Consider the following 23,281-nt stretch of genomic DNA (forward strand, 5'->3'; position numbering starts at 1 on the left):
CGTTGAAACCCAGTCTGTGAGGTACGAGACAGAAGTCCTTGATCACACGTTTACGTCGACCGCTCGGAGTGATTTGCGTGCGTACCTGGTTAGAATGGGCGTGATTTTTGTTGTGGTCGTGTGTCTGTTTTTGGCTCTCGTGTTGAAGCTGTCCCACACGTTTTCGGGCCTTTCCGCTCTTACCTCTCCGAAGCACCGCATGTCCCGGAGAGGCGGCCGGCGATCTGCTTCTGTCGTAGTGGTTTTTAGCTATAGTTTCAAGACACTGTTGTGACCGCTGCCTCCTCCGACACTGAGCCGAGCTGCGGTGAGTTCTAGGTATCTCGTGAGTTTTTTTAGTTTTTTTTTCTTAGCCTGTCCTGTTTTACGAGCAGTGCCGTTTTTTTGGACCCTGTGTAGGCTTAGTGGTAGTCGCTTCACCAGCACAAGCCTCTAGTAGTTACCAATTGTCCCCTCTCAGTTTTTTCCTTTTGCCAAATCTCACACGCAACCGCATACATAACCCTAGAAAGTGCCCAAATATTCTGATTTTGGCACCTCTTGTCACCTTGGCCAGCCACTCCCTCCGCTTCTTTAGCCTCTCATCCATTTTCTTTTCTCTCCGTAAAACAAAAAAAACTGGAAGAACAACCTCTCCCCCCTTAAGTAACAATAGCAAACTTAATGAAGAATGTTTTTAATATATCTTTTTTTTTTTTTTCAAATTCAAGGCACAATGTCTTAATATTCCAATCTCCCAGGTTCAGAGTGCGTCCCATTTGGACAGCCTGCTCGTGCGCCACTCCCTACAGCTTACACCTCTCAATACTGTAACACTGTTCGGTAGAGAGAGTGACCGCCAAGTCCAAACCAGTGATAAACAATGAACGAAATGAACAAAAATAAAAGACACAAATAAAGATTTTCTTAAACAAAAACGTCTTGTCCTGTTTCTCGTGTTTCAGTATTTCAAAATCAAGTCATATCCACCAGCTCTTTTTTGGCAAGCTAGTTGTTTTTTTTTTTTAAATAAGCACTAAGTACTGATAGATAGGATAGCATACACCGTGTGGTTTTAAGTAGATGCGTTTGTCGTTTTTTTGTACTTTTTCACTCTCATAGTATGGATTCAGTATTTTGTCTCATCGGTTTAAGGTTTACGTTAATGCAAGCAGGGACAGAGTTTGCCATGAAGTCTTGCTCTAGACTTAGGTTTGTGAGAGGCGGGTGGGCTGCGTGCTTTACGACACCCCGTTGACCAGGGTTAGGCCAGTGTCACCGCCTGTGTTCATGCCTTTGCTGGGGGAGCGTTTAGATGGCGTTCGCTCATCCTTCTTGGAGCTAGTCCCGTTCTCCTACAACACAAAAACATTTCAAACTTCTAAATAAATATTCTACATTATCAATGAGACTGAGTGGGCAAACAGAAATTTACCTTGGGCTCAGGTCCAGTGTGGTTCTCTTTCTGGGGCAGGTTCTGTCTGCTCTGGGATTCAGCACGAGATATGTAGTCAGCAACTGTCACTGGAAACACAGGTACAGCATGTTACACTACTGTGATGTGCACACACCTGAGGATAACTGATGATTCCCCTGGATTCACTTCACTAGTGCTCTCAGTAGTGATTTGACATTCTGTGATAGGTGAGGTGCACAAAACAGGGGCAAAAAAACAATGTACCGTGGGCTGAGGTTAGAAGACCCTTCTTTATGGGAGACTAAAAAGAAGACTAAAAAGTCAAACATACTCCAATATGTCAACTTCTAATCTAGATGTTCTGTGAACCCTATATGCCAGGGGTGGCGAACACGCGGGCGGCTCTCTGCCAATAGGAATGCGGTTCTTTGCCTTGTCTCATGTTTCACTTATTTTTTTCTCTCTTAAAACACATTCAAATCCACCAGGGCTTATTAAAACAAATAATAAACAATATATAAAAACTGATTTATCAGCTTTTTTTTACGCTGCGTCTGACACGTGACCGCTCGTCATCTGAGCAGCCGCCCGCGAACACGCGGGCGGCTCTCTGCCAATAGGAATGCGGTTCTTTGCCTTGTCTCATGTTTCACTTATTTTTTTCTCTCTTAAAACACATTCAAATCCACCAGGGCTTATTAAAACAAATAATAAACAATATATAAAAACTGATTTATCAGCTTTTTTTTACGCTGCGTCTGACACGTGACCGCTCGTCATCTGAGCAGGTTACGTCTAATGCCGGGAAAATAAGTAAACATTTCATGCGCGTGCAGACTGTTACCCTCGAGTCAAAATGGCAAAAGAAGAACAGGAAGATGCTTACTTTTTTATTGAACGGAACGGCACATCACTCTGTTTAATCTGCAATACTACAATATCACATTTCAAGGATTCAAATCTTCAGTGTCATTTTAGCTCTCTCCAGGCTCATATGGACAAGGAATTGCCCAAAGGTTCTGAACTACGCAAGCACAAACTGAGCACCTTGAAAAACCAGGTAAAAAGACTAAAATGTTTCAGCAATTGAACAAGCATGGAGAAACTGACACTTGCATCCTATAAAGTGGCGTGGAAGATTGCCCGTGCTAAAAAAAAAAAAAAAAACGTACAACGAAGGAGAGTTTTTAAAACAGTGTTTTGTGGATGTAATTGAAACCTTGGCTCCAGATAATTAAAAAAAAATCCCACTGAGATTATCATCCCATCACTCCAACAAGGTAAGAAAATCTGTGATGTGGTTTGGAAAGAACACCTGACTTATGCTTGTGTTAATATTTTAATAAGATAAGATAAGATAAGCCTTTATTAGTCGCACAGTGGGGAAATTCCAGTATTGCACCGCACAGTTAAAGAACAGAAGGATAATGGTACATGCAATAAAACAAGATAATATATAAATAGCTTAAAATAATTTAAAAAATAAAATAAAAATATTCCATCAGTTTACATTATACAGGCCCTACATGTGTTTCTGAAGTGTGTTCAGTAGTTGTGTGTGTCAGAGAGAGACAGAGATGAACATAAAGTTTTGACTGGTGACCTCTCCTCCTCCTCCTCCTCAGCCCCTCTGTTCTCTGGTGTGCCACAGGGATCCATTTTGGGCCCCGTTTTATTTTCTCTATACATGTTGCCCTTAGGTGCTGTTATTTCAAATCACAATGTGTCCTTCCATCTGTATGCAGATGATTTACAAATCTACCTGCCAGTTGTTCCTGATTCCCCCGACAGTCTGGATTCCATCCATAGATGTCTAGATGATATCAAACTGTGGCTGTCTCAGAATTTCCTCTGCTTGAATGAGGACAAAACTGAATACATTGTGTTTGGAACATCCAGCTTGCCCAGTGTCTCAGCTCCTGGTCTTATTGCTTTGGGCCCCCATCATTTTAATCATGTTGTCAAAAACTTGGGGGTGAAATTGGACAGTGATTTAAAATTTGACAAACAAATAGACTCTGTGGTCAGAGCAAGCTTTTTTCAGCTCCGCCTCCTGGCGAAAGTGAAACCTTTCCTGAGCCGTGGTGACCTGGAGAAAGCCATCCACGCCTTTGTCAGCTCCCGCATAGACTATTGCAACGCTCTCTACGCAGGGATTAACCAAGCTGGACTTCACCGCTTACAGCTTGTGCAAAATGCTGCAGCTCACCTCCTCACGAACAGTCGCAAACATGATCACATCATCCCTGTCCTGTACTCTTTGCACTGGCTCTTTGCATTTTAAAATTGTAATGTTTGTTTTTAATGCACTAAATGGCCTTGCACCTTCTTATCTATGTGACATTTTGACCCCTCACCAACCCAGCAGAGCTCTACGATCTGCTGGGCAACATCTGCTGGAGGTTCCCTGGTCCCGGTGCAAACAGTGGGGCGATCGATCTTTTGCAGTGGCGGGTCCAAAACTCTGGAACTCATTGCCCACAGAGTTGCGTTCCATCTCTGACCTGCCTCTGTTTAAAGCCAAACTGAAAACCTATTTATTTAGTGGCTTTCAGCACTTAGTGGCCCTGTGACTCTTTATTTTAATGATGTAATATGCTTTGTTGATTTGTATGAAGTTTATTGTTTTTAATAGTGTTTTTTAACGTTGTACAGCACTTTGGGCAGCCTGGGTTGTTAGAAGGTGCTATAGAAATAAAGTTTGATTGATTGATTGATAAAGAGCAAATGTGTGTGTGTGTGTGGGGGGGGGAGTGAGAGAAAGAGAGAGGGGAAGAGATGCTTGTGTGTGTGTGTTTATGTGTGTATGTGGGGGGTATCTGACCTCTGGGGTAGGTGCTGTGTTTACTCTGGCTAAGCTGCATTTGATGTGTGTGTTGAGGGTGGACACTTATCTTGAAATGAACAGAAGTACAATGCTTGCTGTTGTTTTGTAAGGAGAGGAGTGTTTTAAGGGAAATAATATGGTTGTAATTGTGTGTGTGTGTCTGTCTTGGCAGGTCAGTGCGTCATGTGGCTCTTTGAGGGTTACGGTTGAAAATTTTGGCTCTTTGTGCCTAACTTGTTCACCACCCTTGCTATATGCTCTTTCAAGCTTTCTGTACTGGTGAAATCAGCTGTAATCAGTTGCTTTTATGATGATATTTTATGACTGGTATAACAACCTTTCATTTATGAACTATGCAAGTATTACTGGTGAATGAAATAAAAACATACCCTCAGCCGGTTGTCTGTCGCGGCTGGCTGAACCTCCCTCAGGCCGGTTGCCACGGTTACGGCGGCGACGGCTCCGGTTGCGGCGCTGAGGTCTGGCTTCTTCATCTGGCAGTGAAATGACAAAATATAGGTCAACTCTTGCCTTGTGGACCAACAGAGCTTGATTTGACACAGAGGGTCTTAGACCAGCTAAACTCCATTGCAGCTAGGGCCATTACCCAGGCCATTCTCACTGGGGCCGCCCTGGCCATCGGACTCTGCTGCATCCATCACACTGGGGTCCTGGTCAGTGCGGCGGCGTCTAGAGCGTCTGCGCCTCTCCCCTGCACCCTCATTCACATCTCCATCAGCCAGCTCACCCTCGCCCTCCAGCAGAGAGTACGGGTTACTGTCCGGGTCCCTCAGTACTGCACATACACACATACACATTTAGGGTTTAGCCTTAAAAAACAAACATGTTTTTCAGGTATTTCGTATTCAGCTATAACATATCATTATGATTATTCAACATTTCTTTCATTGTAAACTGCAATCTTGATCTAAAAATCTAAAAAGTAATAGAAATGGGTGCTATGTCTTACTGTTCAAAAACTGCAACTGATAAACCTCCTCATAGTAACATTTCACTGTAGTACCACTTTATAGCTGAAAAATGACTTTGGTTCTTGTATGTGAAGTTAAAAAGGTTAATGTAATAGTTAATAAAAGTGTGTTGCCTTTAAACAAGGCTCGACTAAAACACAGAATATCCACGATGGACCCCTGAGGGACCGCATGAGTGAAAGATCATAAAGCATGATAAAAAAGGAGAGCTGCAAAGCACCTGAACTGATAGAGTTGGAGGGTTTGGACACTGGCCCACCACGGCCCCGCCCTGAGCTGGAGCCTCTGCCTCGGCCGCCGCGTCTAGAGCCCCTCTCCTCACCACCGAGGCCCCGGGGCCGCTGCTCTCTGTCCACATCCTCCGACTCAGATGCATTGGATTGTTCAGAGTTTGTGCCTGTTAGAAAAAACATTCTTACTTGTAGATTTTTTTGTTTTGTTTGTTTTGATACAATTTTACGGTTGCACAGGCTTGCCATGTTGGTAGTGAAAAACATTTCCACCTTCACCAACTCAACATTTCGTGTTTTAGGGATAAACTATGCAACAAAGAATTGTGTTGGTTTTAGCGTATTTAAGAAATGTGTATTTATATGGCCAGTAAACATCAGATAACTAGAATAAAATAACCAAATAATTAGATCTGATGTTTGGTGTGTGTTTACTGCACAAAAGAAATCTGATCATCATGTGTCATCAGTGGATTTTTAGAGTAGCTGTTGTTATTTTAACATGTATGGTACTTTATGTTCCAAATACATTAAAGGATGAACAATTGTCCTTGTCAAAACCTGCACAGGTGAATAATCAGAAAGAAAAATTGCTCACATCAGATATAATATATATATATATATAATATATATTTCAATAATCGGATAACTCCAGAAATCCAATAATGATCAGATCTGTGGTGTGCAGGTAAACATAGCTAATGTAATGTGTGACCCTTGAAGTTGACTGTCGACTGAGGACAGTGTTTAGAGTTTATCCTCACCATATCCGGAGTACTGGTTGTTGGTGGTGCGGCGCCCCCTGCCTCTGCCTCCGTAGGTGCGGGAGGTGTGCAGGGAGTTGCTGCTCTCGTCGGTCAGGTAACCCTTCTCCCTGTCACCGCCGGGGCCACTGTTTCTGCCACTAGGGGGGGCTCTGTACCCCACCCCGATCTGACGCAGCTGCTCGTCAATCTGCAGACGCTCCAGACGCAGCTGCTCCACCTCCTACAAAGAACACAGGGAAAGGAGCAATGCAACTGGAATTTTATACAACGGTTACTCAAGTGTCAACCAGCCTCACTAACATGCACCCCATAAGTTCCCTTGTTAAATTCCAAAAATGTACTGAAATCAAATCAAACTTTATTTATGAAGCGCTTTTCATACAAAAAAAATGTAACACAAAGTGCTTTACAAAACATTAAAATCAGTCCCACCCACCAAACCCACCCAACCACCCCACAGCCAAACAACCCAACCCCAACATATCAATAAACACAACCAAACAACCCCCCACCCCAACGCACACTCCTGCCCCCCACCCCAACACATGTTAAAATACCTTTGATTTCATTTAAAATATGTTTAATGCAATGCAATAGGCTGGATAAAGATGAACCAGATGAGAGAGCGCCACCAGAGGAACCATCTGCACCAGGAGCAAGGTCACCCGCAGCCACAGGATACCAGCCCAGGGCCCAGAGAAGAGATGAGGTCAAGACCAAACCTCCAGGGCCCACGAGCCAGGGCCCAGCAGCCACAGCCAACCACAGCTCCCGGTGCAGAGGGCTCCTCAGAGGAAACACTGGCAAATCTAAAATTATTAAAAATAATAAAATAAGTCAAAACTAAACAAGTAAATAAAACATAAGTAAAACATAAACACACTAGCCAGCCTAAATAAGACTAAATAAATAGAGAAGTAAACTAAAATGATAAATACTAATCAAAAGCTATGCTAAAAAGATGGGTCTTGAGCCTGCTTTTAAAAACCTGAATGTTCTCTGCGGCCCTGAACTTTTTCAGATTGAGAATTAAGTTGTGGTGACATAATTCTACCACTAGGTGTCAGTAAAGCCCATAAAGCGCTTCAAAATGACAAAAATCTTGGTTTTTTTTTTCTTGTTCATTCTCCACAAAGTCCAATTTTACTGGGCATTTAGCTGACAAATACGTCGACTGAGACATCATAGTATTGCTTCTGATGAATAAATCGATACTTAAAATTTCTCCAAAAATTATATAAATAAATATCCAGGAAGATAGTATCTTTTATAAAAAGGAGTTACAGTGCGCACATACATATATATATATATATATATATATACACACACACACATACATCCATACACACCCCTCATTGATCACTATTGGATCGATAATGCAATAGGATTACTTGATTGAGGATTGAAACAAAAATCATTGGTATTGCCCACCACTACCACACAATTTTATACTATTTTAAAATGACTAAACAACAACTTTCTTTCAATTGCTGGGTTTCAGATGAGACCACAGCATTATACAGACCAATAATATTTAATATGCAAAATTTAATATAGTGAGTTATAGTGTCGTCACTAACAAATGACCAGGTTTAACATTTGTGGAATCAATCAAGGAAAACCGGTCCTTGCTCCCGTTGAAGTATGCCATCATCACATTCTAGACTCCAATACAAGATAACCGGAGTTGCATTTTGTACGGAATAGATTACTTAATGCAGGGGTGTCAAACTCAATTTCAATGGGAAAGCTACACAACAACCTACCTACAAAGCAGTTCAGCACAACTTTAGGAGAACTTCCACTATCTGGAAAAATGGTTTGACCACTTTCTAAATCCCTGTTTAGAAGTCTGGGAGGAGAAAATAATTGGAGAGGTGACTTCCTTGTAAACCATGTGTTCGTATGGGATCTGGCAGCAGTGCACAGACAGCAAGTTTGATCTTAGCCTCTCACCTCGGCAGCTGCCTCACCCCATGACAGCTGCAGCTCAGGGGGGCCAGTGGAGGGGTCTGGAGGGGGTGAGAAGGAAGTGAGGCTAGGGGTATTTATGGAAGCCTCCTCCTGCTCCCTCCCTCCTCTCCTGATAGCTGGTAATCTAAACTCAGGAATCTACCCCCCCAACCTACAAATGGCAGGAGCTATTTATAAAAGCACACGAGGTAAGGGTAAAATGTGGCACCCTCAGCAGCTCCGATCACAGAAGGAGACAGGTGTGGGAAAAAAGTGCTCTAAAAGTATTTAAAAAACTGAAGTGGAATTTTAGGTTTTTCTGAATCTGAAGTAGGTGGGGTGAACTGAGGTGTGGTTGGGAATAAGCGATGCCCTCTTGTGGTAAGGCAGACTGACCTGTAGATAGGACACGTGGTACTCCAGCAGGGCCTGAGCATTACTGATGTTCTCTTTAGTGCCCACGAACACGAATGGAACCATGCCCTGAAGATGGGAAAGATGGTTAGTCAACATAATCACAGATTCCATAATGGCTATACACATTATTTGATCCCATTTTGTGACATATTTGATTGGAATTACATGTAGAAAGTTCCTAAAATTCTAAACACAAATTTCTACTTTTACTTTTACTTTTTAGAAGGGCTGAGAAATGTCATTTTAAAAGGTGCACTATGAAACATTTCTCATGGAGGGTCGACCACCAGCTTGTTTCCGAGATGTTGTTATGGCTTTGGCTAGAATGTTTTACAGTACAGCATAAACCCATCGGTCACCATGAAGACAATACAGTGATGCTACTACGTCAAGTTACTGGCCAGATCTCTGAAGAGACAAAGCAAGTCCTTAAAAGGTATTTCTTTGCAATAGGAACACCTGTAACTGAACGCAAAATTAAATGCCATTCTGTGGAACATTATCTCCATAGAGGCAAGCGGGTGACGAACCTTCCGCCAACAAAGTTACAAAGTGCACCTTGAGTAGACATTCAATTGTTAAATTGTGATTGATCAGCTTGCAGCTTTTTAAATTGTGAAATCTACAGCCAATCTCCCAACAGTAAGAGCATGTGGTTTGGAGTTTTTTGGGTTTTTTAAAAACTTTTTTTTATTAAAGGGTACTACTTAAAAGTCTGTCTTCTTCATGAAAGCCATATTTTTCCACATACATGTGTAAATTTTTTTGTCTAGCACTAATGGGCATGCAATGTTTTATAATTTTCTGTTGTGTTATCCACTTAGTTTAACACCAGTAGTTTTCACAAGTGCTGCCATCTTGACTGACGCATACAGCACAGGGGACAACAGTGACAAGGCAAGCAGAGCAAAAGTGTGTGAGTGCATACAGCACAGGGAATATGTACATGCGGCTGTAGGAGGAGGGGGAGGACTGGGAGGAGGAAGAATAGGAGGAAGAAGAGAAGGAGGAGAGGGGATAAAGACCAGGGGCTTCCGAGCGGTTCATTCACCTGTTGGCTGCCTACCTCCTCACGGGGAAGCTTTTTGTCATTGTCCCCCTCGATCCTGACGCGCACCACTCCGGATTTGTCCACAATCTCCTGGATCACTTTACCATTTTTGCCAATGACTTTGCCTAAAATACAAAAAACTGAATTATATTATATATATATTATATATTATATATTATATTATATTTATATATATATTATATATATATATATATATATATATATATATATATATATATATATATATATATATAATTCAGTTTTTTGTATTTTAGGCAAAGTCATTGGCAAAAATGGTAAAGTGATCCAGGAGATTGTGGACAAATCCGGAGTGGTGCGCGTCAGGATCGAGGGGGACAATGACAAAAAGCTTCCCCGTGAGGAGGTAGGCAGCCAACAGGTGAATGAACCGCTCGGAAGCCCCTGGTCTTTATCCCCTCTCCTCCTTCTCTTCTTCCTCCTATTCTTCCTCCTCCCAGTCCTCCCCCTCCTCCTACAGCCGCATGTACATATTCCCTGTGCTGTATGCACTCACACACTTTTGCTCTGCTTGCCTTGTCACTGTTGTTGTCCCCTGTGCTGTATGCGTCAGTCAAGATGGCAGCACTTGTGAAAACTACTGGTGTTAAACTAAGTGGATAACACAACAGAAAATTATAAAACATTGCATGCCCATTAGTGCTAGACAAAAAAATTTACACATGTATGTGGAAAAATATGGCTTTCATGAAGAAGACAGACTTTTAAGTAGTACCCTTTAATAAAAAAAAGTTTTTAAAAACCCAAAAAACTCCAAACCACATGCTCTTACTGTTGGGAGATTGGCTGTAGATTTCACAATTTAAAAAGCTGCAAGCTGATCAATCACAATTTAACAATTGAATGTCTACTCAAGGTGCACTTTGTAACTTTGTTGGCGGAAGGTTCGTCACCCGCTTGTCTCTATGGAGATAATGTTCCACAGAATGGCATTTAATTTTGCGTTCAGTTACAGGTGTTCCTATTGCAAAGAAATACCTTTTAAGGACTTGCTTTGTCTCTTCAGAGATCTGGCCAGTAACTTGACGTAGTAGCATCACTGTATTGTCTTCATGGTGACCGATGGGTTTATGCTGTACTGTAAAACATTCTAGCCAAAGCCATAACAACATCTCGGAAACAAGCTGGTGGTCGACCCTCCATGAGAAATGTTTCATAGTGCACCTTTTAAAATGACATTTCTCAGCCCTTCTAAAAAGTAAAAGTAAAAGTAGAAATTTGTGTTTAGAATTTTAGGAACTTTCTACATGTAATTCCAATCAAATATGTCACAAAATGGGATCAAATAATGTGTATAGCCATTATGGAATCTGTGATTATGTTGACTAACCATCTTTCCCATCTTCAGGGCATGGTTCCATTCGTGTTCGTGGGCACTAAAGAGAACATCAGTAATGCTCAGGCCCTGCTGGAGTACCACGTGTCCTATCTACAGGTCAGTCTGCCTTACCACAAGAGGGCATCGCTTATTCCCAACACACCTCAGTTCACCCCACCTACTTCAGATTCAGAAAAACCTAAAATTCCACTTCAGTTTTTTAAATACTTTTAGAGCACTTTTTTCCCACACCTGTCTCCTTCTGTGATCGGAGCTGCTGAGGGTGCCACATTTTACCCTTACCTCGTGTGCTTTTATAAATAGCTCCTGCCATTTGTAGGTTGGGGGGGTAGATTCCTGAGTTTAGATTACCAGCTATCAGGAGAGGAGGGAGGGAGCAGGAGGAGGCTTCCATAAATACCCCTAGCCTCACTTCCTTCTCACCCCCTCCAGACCCCTCCACTGGCCCCCCTGAGCTGCAGCTGTCATGGGGTGAGGCAGCTGCCGAGGTGAGAGGCTAAGATCAAACTTGCTGTCTGTGCACTGCTGCCAGATCCCATACGAACACATGGTTTACAAGGAAGTCACCTCTCCAATTATTTTCTCCTCCCAGACTTCTAAACAGGGATTTAGAAAGTGGTCAAACCATTTTTCCAGATAGTGGAAGTTCTCCTAAAGTTGTGCTGAACTGCTTTGTAGGTAGGTTGTTGTGTAGCTTTCCCATTGAAATTGAGTTTGACACCCCTGCATTAAGTAATCTATTCCGTACAAAATGCAACTCCGGTTATCTTGTATTGGAGTTTTCTAGAATGTGATGATGGCATACTTCAACGGGAGAAAGGACCGGTTTTCCTTGATTGATTCCACAAATGTTAAACCTGGTCATTTGTTAGTGACGACACTATAACTCACTATATTAAATTTTGCATATTAAATATTATTGGTCTGTATAATGCTGTGGTCTCATCTGAAACCCAGCAATTGAAAGAAAGTTGTTGTTTAGTCATTTTAAAATAGTATAAAATTGTGTGGTAGTGGTGGGCAATACCAATGATTTTTGTTTCAATCCTCAATCAAGTAATCCTATTGCATTATCAATCCAATAGTGATCAATGAGGGGTGTGTATGGATGTATGTGTGTGTGTGTATATATATATATATATATATATATATGTATGTGCGCACTGTAACTCCTTTTTATAAAAGATACTATCTTCCTGGATATTTATTTATATAATTTTTGGAGAAATTTTAAGTATCGATTTATTCATCAGAAGCAATACTATGATGTCTCAGTCGACGTATTTGTCAGCTAAATGCCCAGTAAAATTGGACTTTGTGGAGAATGAACAAGAAAAAAAAAACCAAGATTTTTGTCATTTTGAAGCGCTTTATGGGCTTTACTGACACCTAGTGGTAGAATTATGTCACCACAACTTAATTCTCAATCTGAAAAAGTTCAGGGCCGCAGAGAACATTCAGGTTTTTAAAAGCAGGCTCAAGACCCATCTTTTTAGCATAGCTTTTGATTAGTATTTATCATTTTAGTTTACTTCTCTATTTATTTAGTCTTATTTAGGCTGGCTAGTGTGTTTATGTTTTACTTATGTTTTATTTACTTGTTTAGTTTTGACTTATTTTATTATTTTTAATAATTTTAGATTTGCCAGTGTTTCCTCTGAGGAGCCCTCTGCACCGGGAGCTGTGGTTGGCTGTGGCTGCTGGGCCCTGGCTCGTGGGCCCTGGAGGTTTGGTCTTGACCTCATCTCTTCTCTGGGCCCTGGGCTGGTATCCTGTGGCTGCGGGTGACCTTGCTCCTGGTGCAGATGGTTCCTCTGGTGGCGCTCTCTCATCTGGTTCATCTTTATCCAGCCTATTGCATTGCATTAAACATATTTTAAATGAAATCAAAGGTATTTTAACATGTGTTGGGGTGGGGGGCAGGAGTGTGCGTTGGGGTGGGGGGTTGTTTGGTTGTGTTTATTGATATGTTGGGGTTGGGTTGTTTGGCTGTGGGGTGGTTGGGTGGGTTTGGTGGGTGGGACTGATTTTAATGTTTTGTAAAGCACTTTGTGTTACATTTTTTTTGTATGAAAAGCGCTTCATAAATAAAGTTTGATTTGATTTCAGTACATTTTTGGAATTTAACAAGGGAACTTATGGGGTGCATGTTAGTGAGGCTGGTTGACACTTGAGTAACCGTTGTATAAAATTCCAGTTGCATTGCTCCTTTCCCTGTGTTCCTTGTAGGAGGTGGAGCAGCTGCGTCTGGAGCGTCTGCAGATTGACGAGCAGCTGCGTCAGATCGGGGTGGGGTACAGAGCCCCCCCTAGTGGCAGAAACAGTGGCCCCGGCGGTGACAGGGAGAAGGGTTACCTGACCGACGAGAGCAGCAACTCCCTGCACACCTCCCGCACCTACGGAGGCAGAGGCAGGGGGCGCCGCACCACCAACAACCAGTACTCCGGATATGGTGAGGATAAACTCTAAACACTGTCCTCAGTCGACAGTCAACTTCAAGGGTCACACATTACATTAGCTATGTTTACCTGCACACCACAGATCTGATCATTATTGGATTTCTGGAGTTATCCGATTATTGAAATATATATTATATATATATATATTATATCTGATGTGAGCAATTTTTCTTTCTGATTATTCACCTGTGCAGGTTTTGACAAGGACAATTGTTCATCCTTTAATGTATTTGGAACATAAAGTACCATACATGTTAAAATAACAACAGCTACTCTAAAAATCCACTGATGACACATGATGATCAGATTTCTTTTGTGCAGTAAACACACACCAAACATCAGATCTAATTATTTGGTTATTTTATTCTAGTTATCTGATGTTTACTGGCCATATAAATACACATTTCTTAAATACGCTAAAACCAACACAATTCTTTGTTGCATAGTTTATCCCTAAAACACGAAATGTTGAGTTGGTGAAGGTGGAAATGTTTTTCACTACCAACATGGCAAGCCTGTGCAACCGTAAAATTGTATCAAAACAAACAAAACAAAAAAATCTACAAGTAAGAATGTTTTTTCTAACAGGCACAAACTCTGAACAATCCAATGCATCTGAGTCGGAGGATGTGGACAGAGAGCAGCGGCCCCGGGGCCTCGGTGGTGAGGAGAGGGGCTCTAGACGCGGCGGCCGAGGCAGAGGCTCCAGCTCAGGGCGGGGCCGTGGTGGGCCAGTGTCCAAACCCTCCAACTCTATCAGTTCAGGTGCTTTGCAGCTCTCCTTTTTTATCATGCTTTATGATCTTTCACTTATGCGGTCCCTCAGGGGTCCATCGTGGATATTCTGTGTTTTAGTCGAGCCTTGTTTAAAGGCAACACACTTTTATTAACTATTAACATTAACCTTTTTAACTTCACATACAAGAACCAAAGTCATTTTTCAGCTATAAAGTGGTACTACAGTGAAATGTTACTATGAGGAGGTTTATCAGTTGCAGTTTTTGAACAGTAAGACATAGCACCCATTTCTATTACTTTTTAGATTTTTAGATCAAGATTGCAGTTTACAATGAAAGAAATGTTGAATAATCATAATGATATGTTATAGCTGAATACGAAATACCTGAAAAACATGTTTGTTTTTTAAGGCTAAACCCTAAATGTGTATGTGTGTATGTGCAGTACTGAGGGACCCGGACAGTAACCCGTACTCTCTGCTGGAGGGCGAGGGTGAGCTGGCTGATGGAGATGTGAATGAGGGTGCAGGGGAGAGGCGCAGACGCTCTAGACGCCGCCGCACTGACCAGGACCCCAGTGTGATGGATGCAGCAGAGTCCGATGGCCAGGGCGGCCCCAGTGAGAATGGCCTGGGTAATGGCCCTAGCTGCAATGGAGTTTAGCTGGTCTAAGACCCTCTGTGTCAAATCAAGCTCTGTTGGTCCACAAGGCAAGAGTTGACCTATATTTTGTCATTTCACTGCCAGATGAAGAAGCCAGACCTCAGCGCCGCAACCGGAGCCGTCGCCGCCGTAACCGTGGCAACCGGCCTGAGGGAGGTTCAGCCAGCCGCGACAGACAACCGGCTGAGGGTATGTTTTTATTTCATTCACCAGTAATACTTGCATAGTTCATAAATGAAAGGTTGTTATACCAGTCATAAAATATCATCATAAAAGCAACTGATTACAGCTGATTTCACCAGTACAGAAAGCTTGAAAGAGCATATAGCAAGGGTGGTGAACAAGTTAGGCACAAAGAGCCAAAATTTTCAACCGTAACCCTCAAAGAGCCACATGACGCACTGACCTGCCAAGACAGACACACACACACAATTACAACCATATTATTTCCCTTAAAACACTCCTCTCCTTACAAAACAACAGCAAGCATTGTACTTCTGTTCATTTCAAGATAAGTGTCCACCCTCAACACACACATCAAATGCAGCTTAGCCAGAGTAAACACAGCACCTACCCCAGAGGTCAGATACCCCCCACATACACACATAAACACACACACACAAGCATCTCTTCCCCTCTCTCTTTCTCTCACCCCCGCCCCCCCACACACACACACATTTGCTCTTTATCAATCAATCAATCAAACTTTATTTCTATAGCACCTTCTAACAACCCAGGCTGCCCAAAGTGCTGTACAACGTTAAAAAACACGATTAAAAACAATAAACTTCATACAAATCAACAAAGCATATTACATCATTAAAATAAAGAGTCACAGGGCCACTAAGTGCTGAAAGCCACTAAATAAATAGGTTTTCAGTTTGGCTTTAAACAGAGGCAGGTCAGAGATGGAACGCAACTCTGTGGGCAATGAGTTCCAGAGTTTTGGACCCGCCACTGCAAAAGATCGATCGCCCCACTGTTTGCACCGGGACCAGGGAACCTCCAGCAGATGTTGCCCAGCAGATCGTAGAGCTCTGCTGGGTTGGTGAGGGGTCAAAATGTCACATAGATAAGAAGGTGCAAGGCCATTTAGTGCATTAAAAACAAACATTACAATTTTAAAATGCAAAGAGCCAGTGCAAAGAGTACAGGACAGGGATGATGTGATCATGTTTGCGACTGTTCGTGAGGAGGCGAGCTGCAGCATTTTGCACAAGCTGTAAGCGGTGAAGTCCAGCTTGGTTAATCCCTGCGTAGAGAGCGTTGCAATAGTCTATGCGGGAGCTGACAAAGGCGTGGATGGCTTTCTCCAGGTCACCACGGCTCAGGAAAGGTTTCACTTTCGCCAGGAGGCGGAGCTGAAAAAAGCTTGCTCTGACCACAGAGTCTATTTGTTTGTCAAATTTTAAATCACTGTCCAATTTCACCCCCAAGTTTTTGACAACATGATTAAAATGATGGGGGCCCAAAGCAATAAGACCAGGAGCTGAGACACTGGGCAAGCTGGATGTTCCAAACACAATGTATTCAGTTTTGTCCTCATTCAAGCAGAGGAAATTCTGAGACAGCCACAGTTTGATATCATCTAGACATCTATGGATGGAATCCAGACTGTCGGGGGAATCAGGAACAACTGGCAGGTAGATTTGTAAATCATCTGCATACAGATGGAAGGACACATTGTGATTTGAAATAACAGCACCTAAGGGCAACATGTATAGAGAAAATAAAACGGGGCCCAAAATGGATCCCTGTGGCACACCAGAGAACAGAGGGGCTGAGGAGGAGGAGGAGGAGAGGTCACCAGTCAAAACTTTATGTTCATCTCTGTCTCTCTCTGACACACACAACTACTGAACACACTTCAGAAACACATGTAGGGCCTGTATAATGTAAACTGATGGAATATTTTTATTTTATTTTTTAAATTATTTTAAGCTATTTATATATTATCTTGTTTTATTGCATGTACCATTATCCTTCTGTTCTTTAACTGTGCGGTGCAATACTGGAATTTCCCCACTGTGCGACTAATAAAGGCTTATCTTATCTTATCTTATTAAAATATTAACACAAGCATAAGTCAGGTGTTCTTTCCAAACCACATCACAGATTTTCTTACCTTGTTGGAGTGATGGGATGATAATCTCAGTGGGATTTTTTTTTAATTATCTGGAGCCAAGGTTTCAATTACATCCACAAAACACTGTTTTAAAAACTCTCCTTCGTTGTACGTTTTTTTTTTTTTTTTTTAGCACGGGCAATCTTCCACGCCACTTTATAGGATGCAAGTGTCAGTTTCTCCATGCTTGTTCAATTGCTGAAACATTTTAGTCTTTTTACCTGGTTTTTCAAGGTGCTCAGTTTGTGCTTGCGTAGTTCAGAACCTTTGGGCAATTCCTTGTCCATATGAGCCTGGAGAGAGCTAAAATGATGCTGAAGATTTGAAGCCTTGAAATGTGATATTGTAGTATTGCAGATTAAACAGAGTGATGTGCCGTTCCGTTCAATAAAAAAGTAAGCATCTTCCTGTTCTTCTTTTGCCATTTTGACTCGAGGGTAACAGTCTGCACGCGCATGAAATGTTTACTTATTTTCCCGGCATTAGACGTAACCTGCTCAGATGACGAGCGGTCACGTGTCAGACGCAGCGTAAAAAAAAGCTGATAAATCAGTTTTTATATATTGTTTATTATTTGTTTTAATAAGCCCTGGTGGATTTGAATGTGTTTTAAGAGAGAAAAAAATAAGTGAAACATGAGACAAGGCAAAGAACCGCATTCCTATTGGCAGAGAGCCGCCCGCGTGTTCGCGGGCGGCTGCTCAGATGACGAGCGGTCACGTGTCAGACGCAGCGTAAAAAAAAGCTGATAAATCAGTTTTTATATATTGTTTATTATTTGTTTTAATAAGCCCTGGTGGATTTGAATGTGTTTTAAGAGAGAAAAAAATAAGTGAAACATGAGACAAGGCAAAGAACCGCATTCCTATTGGCAGAGAGCCGCCCGCGTGTTCGCCACCCCTGGCATATAGGGTTCACAGAACATCTAGATTAGAAGTTGACATATTGGAGTATGTTTGACTTTTTAGTCTTCTTTTTAGTCTCCCATAAAGAAGGGTCTTCTAACCTCAGCCCACGGTACATTGTTTTTTTGCCCCTGTTTTGTGCACCTCACCTATCACAGAATGTCAAATCACTACTGAGAGCACTAGTGAAGTGAATCCAGGGGAATCATCAGTTATCCTCAGGTGTGTGCACATCACAGTAGTGTAACATGCTGTACCTGTGTTTCCAGTGACAGTTGCTGACTACATATCTCGTGCTGAATCCCAGAGCAGACAGAACCTGCCCCAGAAAGAGAACCACACTGGACCTGAGCCCAAGGTAAATTTCTGTTTGCCCACTCAGTCTCATTGATAATGTAGAATATTTATTTAGAAGTTTGAAATGTTTTTGTGTTGTAGGAGAACGGGACTAGCTCCAAGAAGGATGAGCGAACGCCATCTAAACGCTCCCCCAGCAAAGGCATGAACACAGGCGGTGACACTGGCCTAACCCTGGTCAACGGGTGTCGTAAAGCACGCAGCCCACCCGCCTCTCACAAACCTAAGTCTAGAGCAAGACTTCATGGCAAACTCTGTCCCTGCTTGCATTAACGTAAACCTTAAACCGATGAGACAAAATACTGAATCCATACTATGAGAGTGAAAAAGTACAAAAAAACGACAAACGCATCTACTTAAAACCACACGGTGTATGCTATCCTATCTATCAGTACTTAGTGCTTATTTAAAAAAAAAAACAACTAGCTTGCCAAAAAAGAGCTGGTGGATATGACTTGATTTTGAAATACTGAAACACGAGAAACAGGACAAGACGTTTTTGTTTAAGAAAATCTTTATTTGTGTCTTTTATTTTTGTTCATTTCGTTCATTGTTTATCACTGGTTTGGACTTGGCGGTCACTCTCTCTACCGAACAGTGTTACAGTATTGAGAGGTGTAAGCTGTAGGGAGTGGCGCACGAGCAGGCTGTCCAAATGGGACGCACTCTGAACCTGGGAGATTGGAATATTAAGACATTGTGCCTTGAATTTGAAAAAAAAAAAAAGATATATTAAAAACATTCTTCATTAAGTTTGCTATTGTTACTTAAGGGGGGAGAGGTTGTTCTTCCAGTTTTTTTTTTTACGGAGAGAAAAGAAAATGGATGAGAGGCTAAAGAAGCGGAGGGAGTGGCTGGCCAAGGTGACAAGAGGTGCCAAAATCAGAATATTTGGGCACTTTCTAGGGTTATGTATGCGGTTGCGTGTGAGATTTGGCAAAAGGAAAAAACTGAGAGGGGACAATTGGTAACTACTAGAGGCTTGTGCTGGTGAAGCGACTACCACTAAGCCTACACAGGGTCCAAAAAAACGGCACTGCTCGTAAAACAGGACAGGCTAAGAAAAAAAAACAAAAAAACTCACGAGATACCTAGAACTCACCGCAGCTCGGCTCAGTGTCGGAGGAGGCAGCGGTCACAACAGTGTCTTGAAACTATAGCTAAAAACCACTACGACAGAAGCAGATCGCCGGCCGCCTCTCCGGGACATGCGGTGCTTCGGAGAGGTAAGAGCGGAAAGGCCCGAAAACGTGTGGGACAGCTTCAACACGAGAGCCAAAAACAGACACACGACCACAACAAAAATCACGCCCATTCTAACCAGGTACGCACGCAAATCACTCCGAGCGGTCGACGTAAACGTGTGATCAAGGACTTCTGTCTCGTACCTCACAGACTGGGTTTCAACGGCGCGAGGGACTTTGAAACTATAACTCAACGGCTCTCTGCTCATGTTGTTGTCTTGGTTACCGCTCTCAAGTTCTATTTTTTCTTTTGTTGCTATTTCCACATCTTTAGAAAATAATAAAATCCAAATGAAATCAAACTCTTCTCTGGAGATGAACTGTTGATTTCTGTCTCGTGCAGTCTATTTTTCTAACCTGCATGGCGTTTGGGTGACAATACGTGCCTGTCTTGCGCATGAGGAAAAAACGTCATCTACTTAAAACTAAAGCCATTGATTCCACTCACTACTAGAACTGCTGCTAACTCACACACTTGAATGTCCCACTAACTTTGAAATTTGTGTTGACCCCTACTTAACCGCTCATCTGCTAAAAGTCAGGAAAGGGACCTAATATTTTTATTTTTTTGGTTTCGCATGGCAAGAGTGACCAAAGGTTCTCAAACTGGGAGAATTGGGGTGACGCTTGGGGGTTACCTAGATGCTGCTGTTGAACATTTCTGCTCACCTGTGTTGTTGGAAAAAACGAGTTTAAGTTTTTATCTGGGTTGGAGTTTGCATGTGCGAGTGGACCTTTTTATTACCTCATTTTGTGACCTGTATATCCTCTGTCCTGTTTGAAAGTGTGTGGGTGTGTTGTGTGTGGGGAATGCTAGTTGTACAGTCGACTCCTCACTGTCAGATTTTTTGTCTCACTCATGTTCTGATGGCAATAAAGGACTTTTCATTGTTTGGTATACATTTTTGCACACATTTTTGTTCCATAGTAAATTAAATATGTTACGGGATATATTTTGTTGCTCTAAACATTTTCAAGTAATTCAATTTTTTGTTCAATTCTAATCTTGGTGTTCATGATAATCTATGGGGAGTGCCAAAGTAGTGATGATTTAAGAATGATTTAGGCTTGGTAGCCAATTATACTATACTATAACTCTAACCCCTTAATTATGTAGCAACTAAGCCTGCACCATTCTTAATAAAATATTTGTTCAAAATAACAGTAACAAGGAATTTGATTCATAAAGCACATTTTGGACACTCAAAGGCCCCCCTACAGTGCATTTTTCATTCACTCCACACTTGGCAGCGGCAAACTACTATTGGAGCCACAGCTGCCCTAGGATAGACAGGTGGAAGCAAGGCTGCCAATCTGCACCATCGGCCCCTCTGACAACCACCAACACTCACACACCACTTTTCATAGTACTAGGCAATGTGGGTGAAGTGCCTTGCCTAAGGACATAATGACCATTTTTCCCACTGGCACCCCACCATGGCACCTGGTATTCCCAGCTGTTTCCCATCCAAGTTCTAACCAAGCTCAGCCCTGCTTAGAGTTCTGACGAGATCAGGCTTTGACCAGGAGGTTTGGCCATTATGTGTAGGCATTATAAAATGTTACCAGTTACTACCTAGTACATTTTCAGAGTAATAGAGTTTAAGACTTAAGTGGACCCAACACAACGCAAAGTTACAAAAACAGAACATTATATTGCTTAATGTAGCCTAGGCCTATTATATATCATGAACAATGTCTGTCAAATCTCACTGATTATATTTCTATAATATTTTTGTCAGCACCGTCCTTATGAGATATTTTGTCAGTCTTTAGCATCAGATGTCCAAATGTATCATACTGAAGAATTTATATTTCGGTGGTGATCAATTCTCTCCTCAAATTCTCAGTTTAACTTAAAGACGCAAGGTATCCTGAGCTCTTTTGTGTTACCTGCAACTGGAGACCTTTGCACTAAACTGGTTTGCATGCACCTTTTCTCAATTTAAACGCCAGCTGATTTCAGTAGTCTAGAGCTGGGACTCAAATCATTATAGGTAGTACTTTTTACTGTGAATTCTAATTATACCACTATAAGCTCCATAATATTATTGCATTGCATTGTGAAACAGATGTTCTCATCTTATCAAAGGTACAGTGAGTGTTTGTCACATGTTAAAAATGCATCCATGTTAATTACTGTATTAATCATATGTCTTTACACCTAATAGCTTATTTTAACTTGTGGCCACATGTGAAAAAAGTTTTGACAAGTTTTTTTTTTTTTTTTTTTAACAGATGAAGCTGTTAGTGCAGAATTTTGCAAGAACTTGTCTATATCTATATATATCTATCTATATATATATATATATATATATATATATATCCATCCATCCATCCATTTTCTTCCGCTTAACCGGGGCCGGGTCGCGGGGGCAGCAGTCTAAGCAGGGACTCCCAGACTTCCCTCACCCCGGACACGTCCTCCTCCAGCTCCTCCGGTGGGACCCCAAGGCGTTCCCACCCAGGCCAGCCGAGAGACATAGTCCCTCCAGCGTGTCCTGGGTCTTCCCTGGGGCCTCCTCCCGGTGGGACATGCCCAGAACACCTCCCTAGGGAGGCGTCCAGGAGGCATCCTGAGCAGATGCCCGAGCCACCTCAACTGGTTCCTCTCAACGTGTAGGAGCAGCGGCTCTACTCTGAGCTCCTCCCATGTGACCGAGCTCCTCACATATGTATATATATACATACATATATATATATATATATATATATATATATATGTAATATATGTATTATATGTATATATATATACATGCATATGTGTATATATGTGTATGCATATGTATATATGTGTATGTATATATGTGTGTGTATATATGTGTGTGTGTGTGTGTATATATGTGTGTGTATATGTGTGTGTGTATATGTGTGTGTGTATATGTGTGTGTGTATATGTGTGTGTGTATATGTGTGTGTGTATATGTGTGTGTGTATATGTGTGTGTGTGTATGTGTATAGGGGTGTGTGTGTATGTGTATATGTGTGTGTGTGTATGTGTATATATGTGTGTGTGTGTATGTGTATATGTGTGTGTGTGTATGTGTATATATGTGTGTGTGTATGTGTATATATGTGTGTGTGTGTATGTGTATATATGTGTGTGTGTGTATGTGTATATGTGTGTGTGTGTATGTGTATGTGTGTGTGTGTGTGTATGTGTATGTATATATGTGTGTGTGTGTGTGTGTGTATGTGTATGTATATATGTGTGTGTGTGTATGTATATATGTGTATATATGTGTATATATGTGTGTGTGTGTATGTATATATGTGTATATATGTGTATATATGTGTGTGTGTGTATGTATATATGTGTGTGTGTGTATGTATATATGTGTATGTATGTGTATATATATGTGTATGTGTATGTATATATGTGTATGTATGTGTATGTATATATGTGTATGTATGTGTATGTATATATGTGTATATATGTGTATGTATATATGTGTATATATGTGTGTATATATGTGTATATATGTGTGTGTATATATGTGTATATATGTGTATGTATATATGTGTATATATGTGTGTGTATATATGTGTATATATGTGTAGTATATATGTTGTATATATGTGTATGTGTATATGTGATATATGTGTGTGTATATATGTATATATGTGTGTGTATATATGTGTATGTATATGTGTGTATATATGTGTGTATATATGTGTGTGTATATATGTGTGTGTATATATGTGTATATATGTGTGTGTATATATGTGTGTATATATGTGTGTGTGTATATGTGTATATATATGTGTGTGTGTTTATAT

General features: G+C 41.5%; 1 protein-coding gene across 4 annotated transcripts in view; it reads right to left on the bottom strand.

Annotated features, from left to right (window-relative positions):
• fxr2 (FMR1 autosomal homolog 2) overlaps nucleotides 1-23,281 on the bottom strand; it is a 43,095-nt gene that overhangs the window by 214 nt on the left and 19,600 nt on the right. For 2 of the 4 annotated variants that reach the window (XM_033983467.2, XM_033983465.2), the window contains 8 exons: nucleotides 9,649-9,758; nucleotides 8,562-8,648; nucleotides 6,210-6,432; nucleotides 5,436-5,612; nucleotides 4,831-5,019; nucleotides 4,613-4,717; nucleotides 1,415-1,503; nucleotides 1-1,334 (listed from right to left, as the gene is read on the bottom strand). The exon at nucleotides 1-1,334 is cut by the window's left edge and continues 214 nt beyond it. In XM_033983467.2, coding sequence (XP_033839358.1) covers nucleotides 1,221-1,334; nucleotides 1,415-1,503; nucleotides 4,613-4,717; nucleotides 4,831-5,019; nucleotides 5,436-5,612; nucleotides 6,210-6,432; nucleotides 8,562-8,648; nucleotides 9,649-9,758 — 1,094 coding nt within the window. In that variant the 3' untranslated portion in view covers nucleotides 1-1,220. Of the gene's footprint in view, nucleotides 1,335-1,414; nucleotides 1,504-4,612; nucleotides 4,718-4,830; nucleotides 5,020-5,435; nucleotides 5,613-6,209; nucleotides 6,433-8,561; nucleotides 8,649-9,633; nucleotides 9,759-23,281 lie in introns of all 4 variants that reach the window. The other 2 variants (XM_033983466.2, XM_033983464.2) reach the window with 1 other exon arrangement.

This window comes from Periophthalmus magnuspinnatus, chromosome 18 (genome assembly GCF_009829125.3).
Source record: "Periophthalmus magnuspinnatus isolate fPerMag1 chromosome 18, fPerMag1.2.pri, whole genome shotgun sequence".
Taxonomy (NCBI): domain Eukaryota; kingdom Metazoa; phylum Chordata; class Actinopteri; order Gobiiformes; family Gobiidae; genus Periophthalmus; species Periophthalmus magnuspinnatus.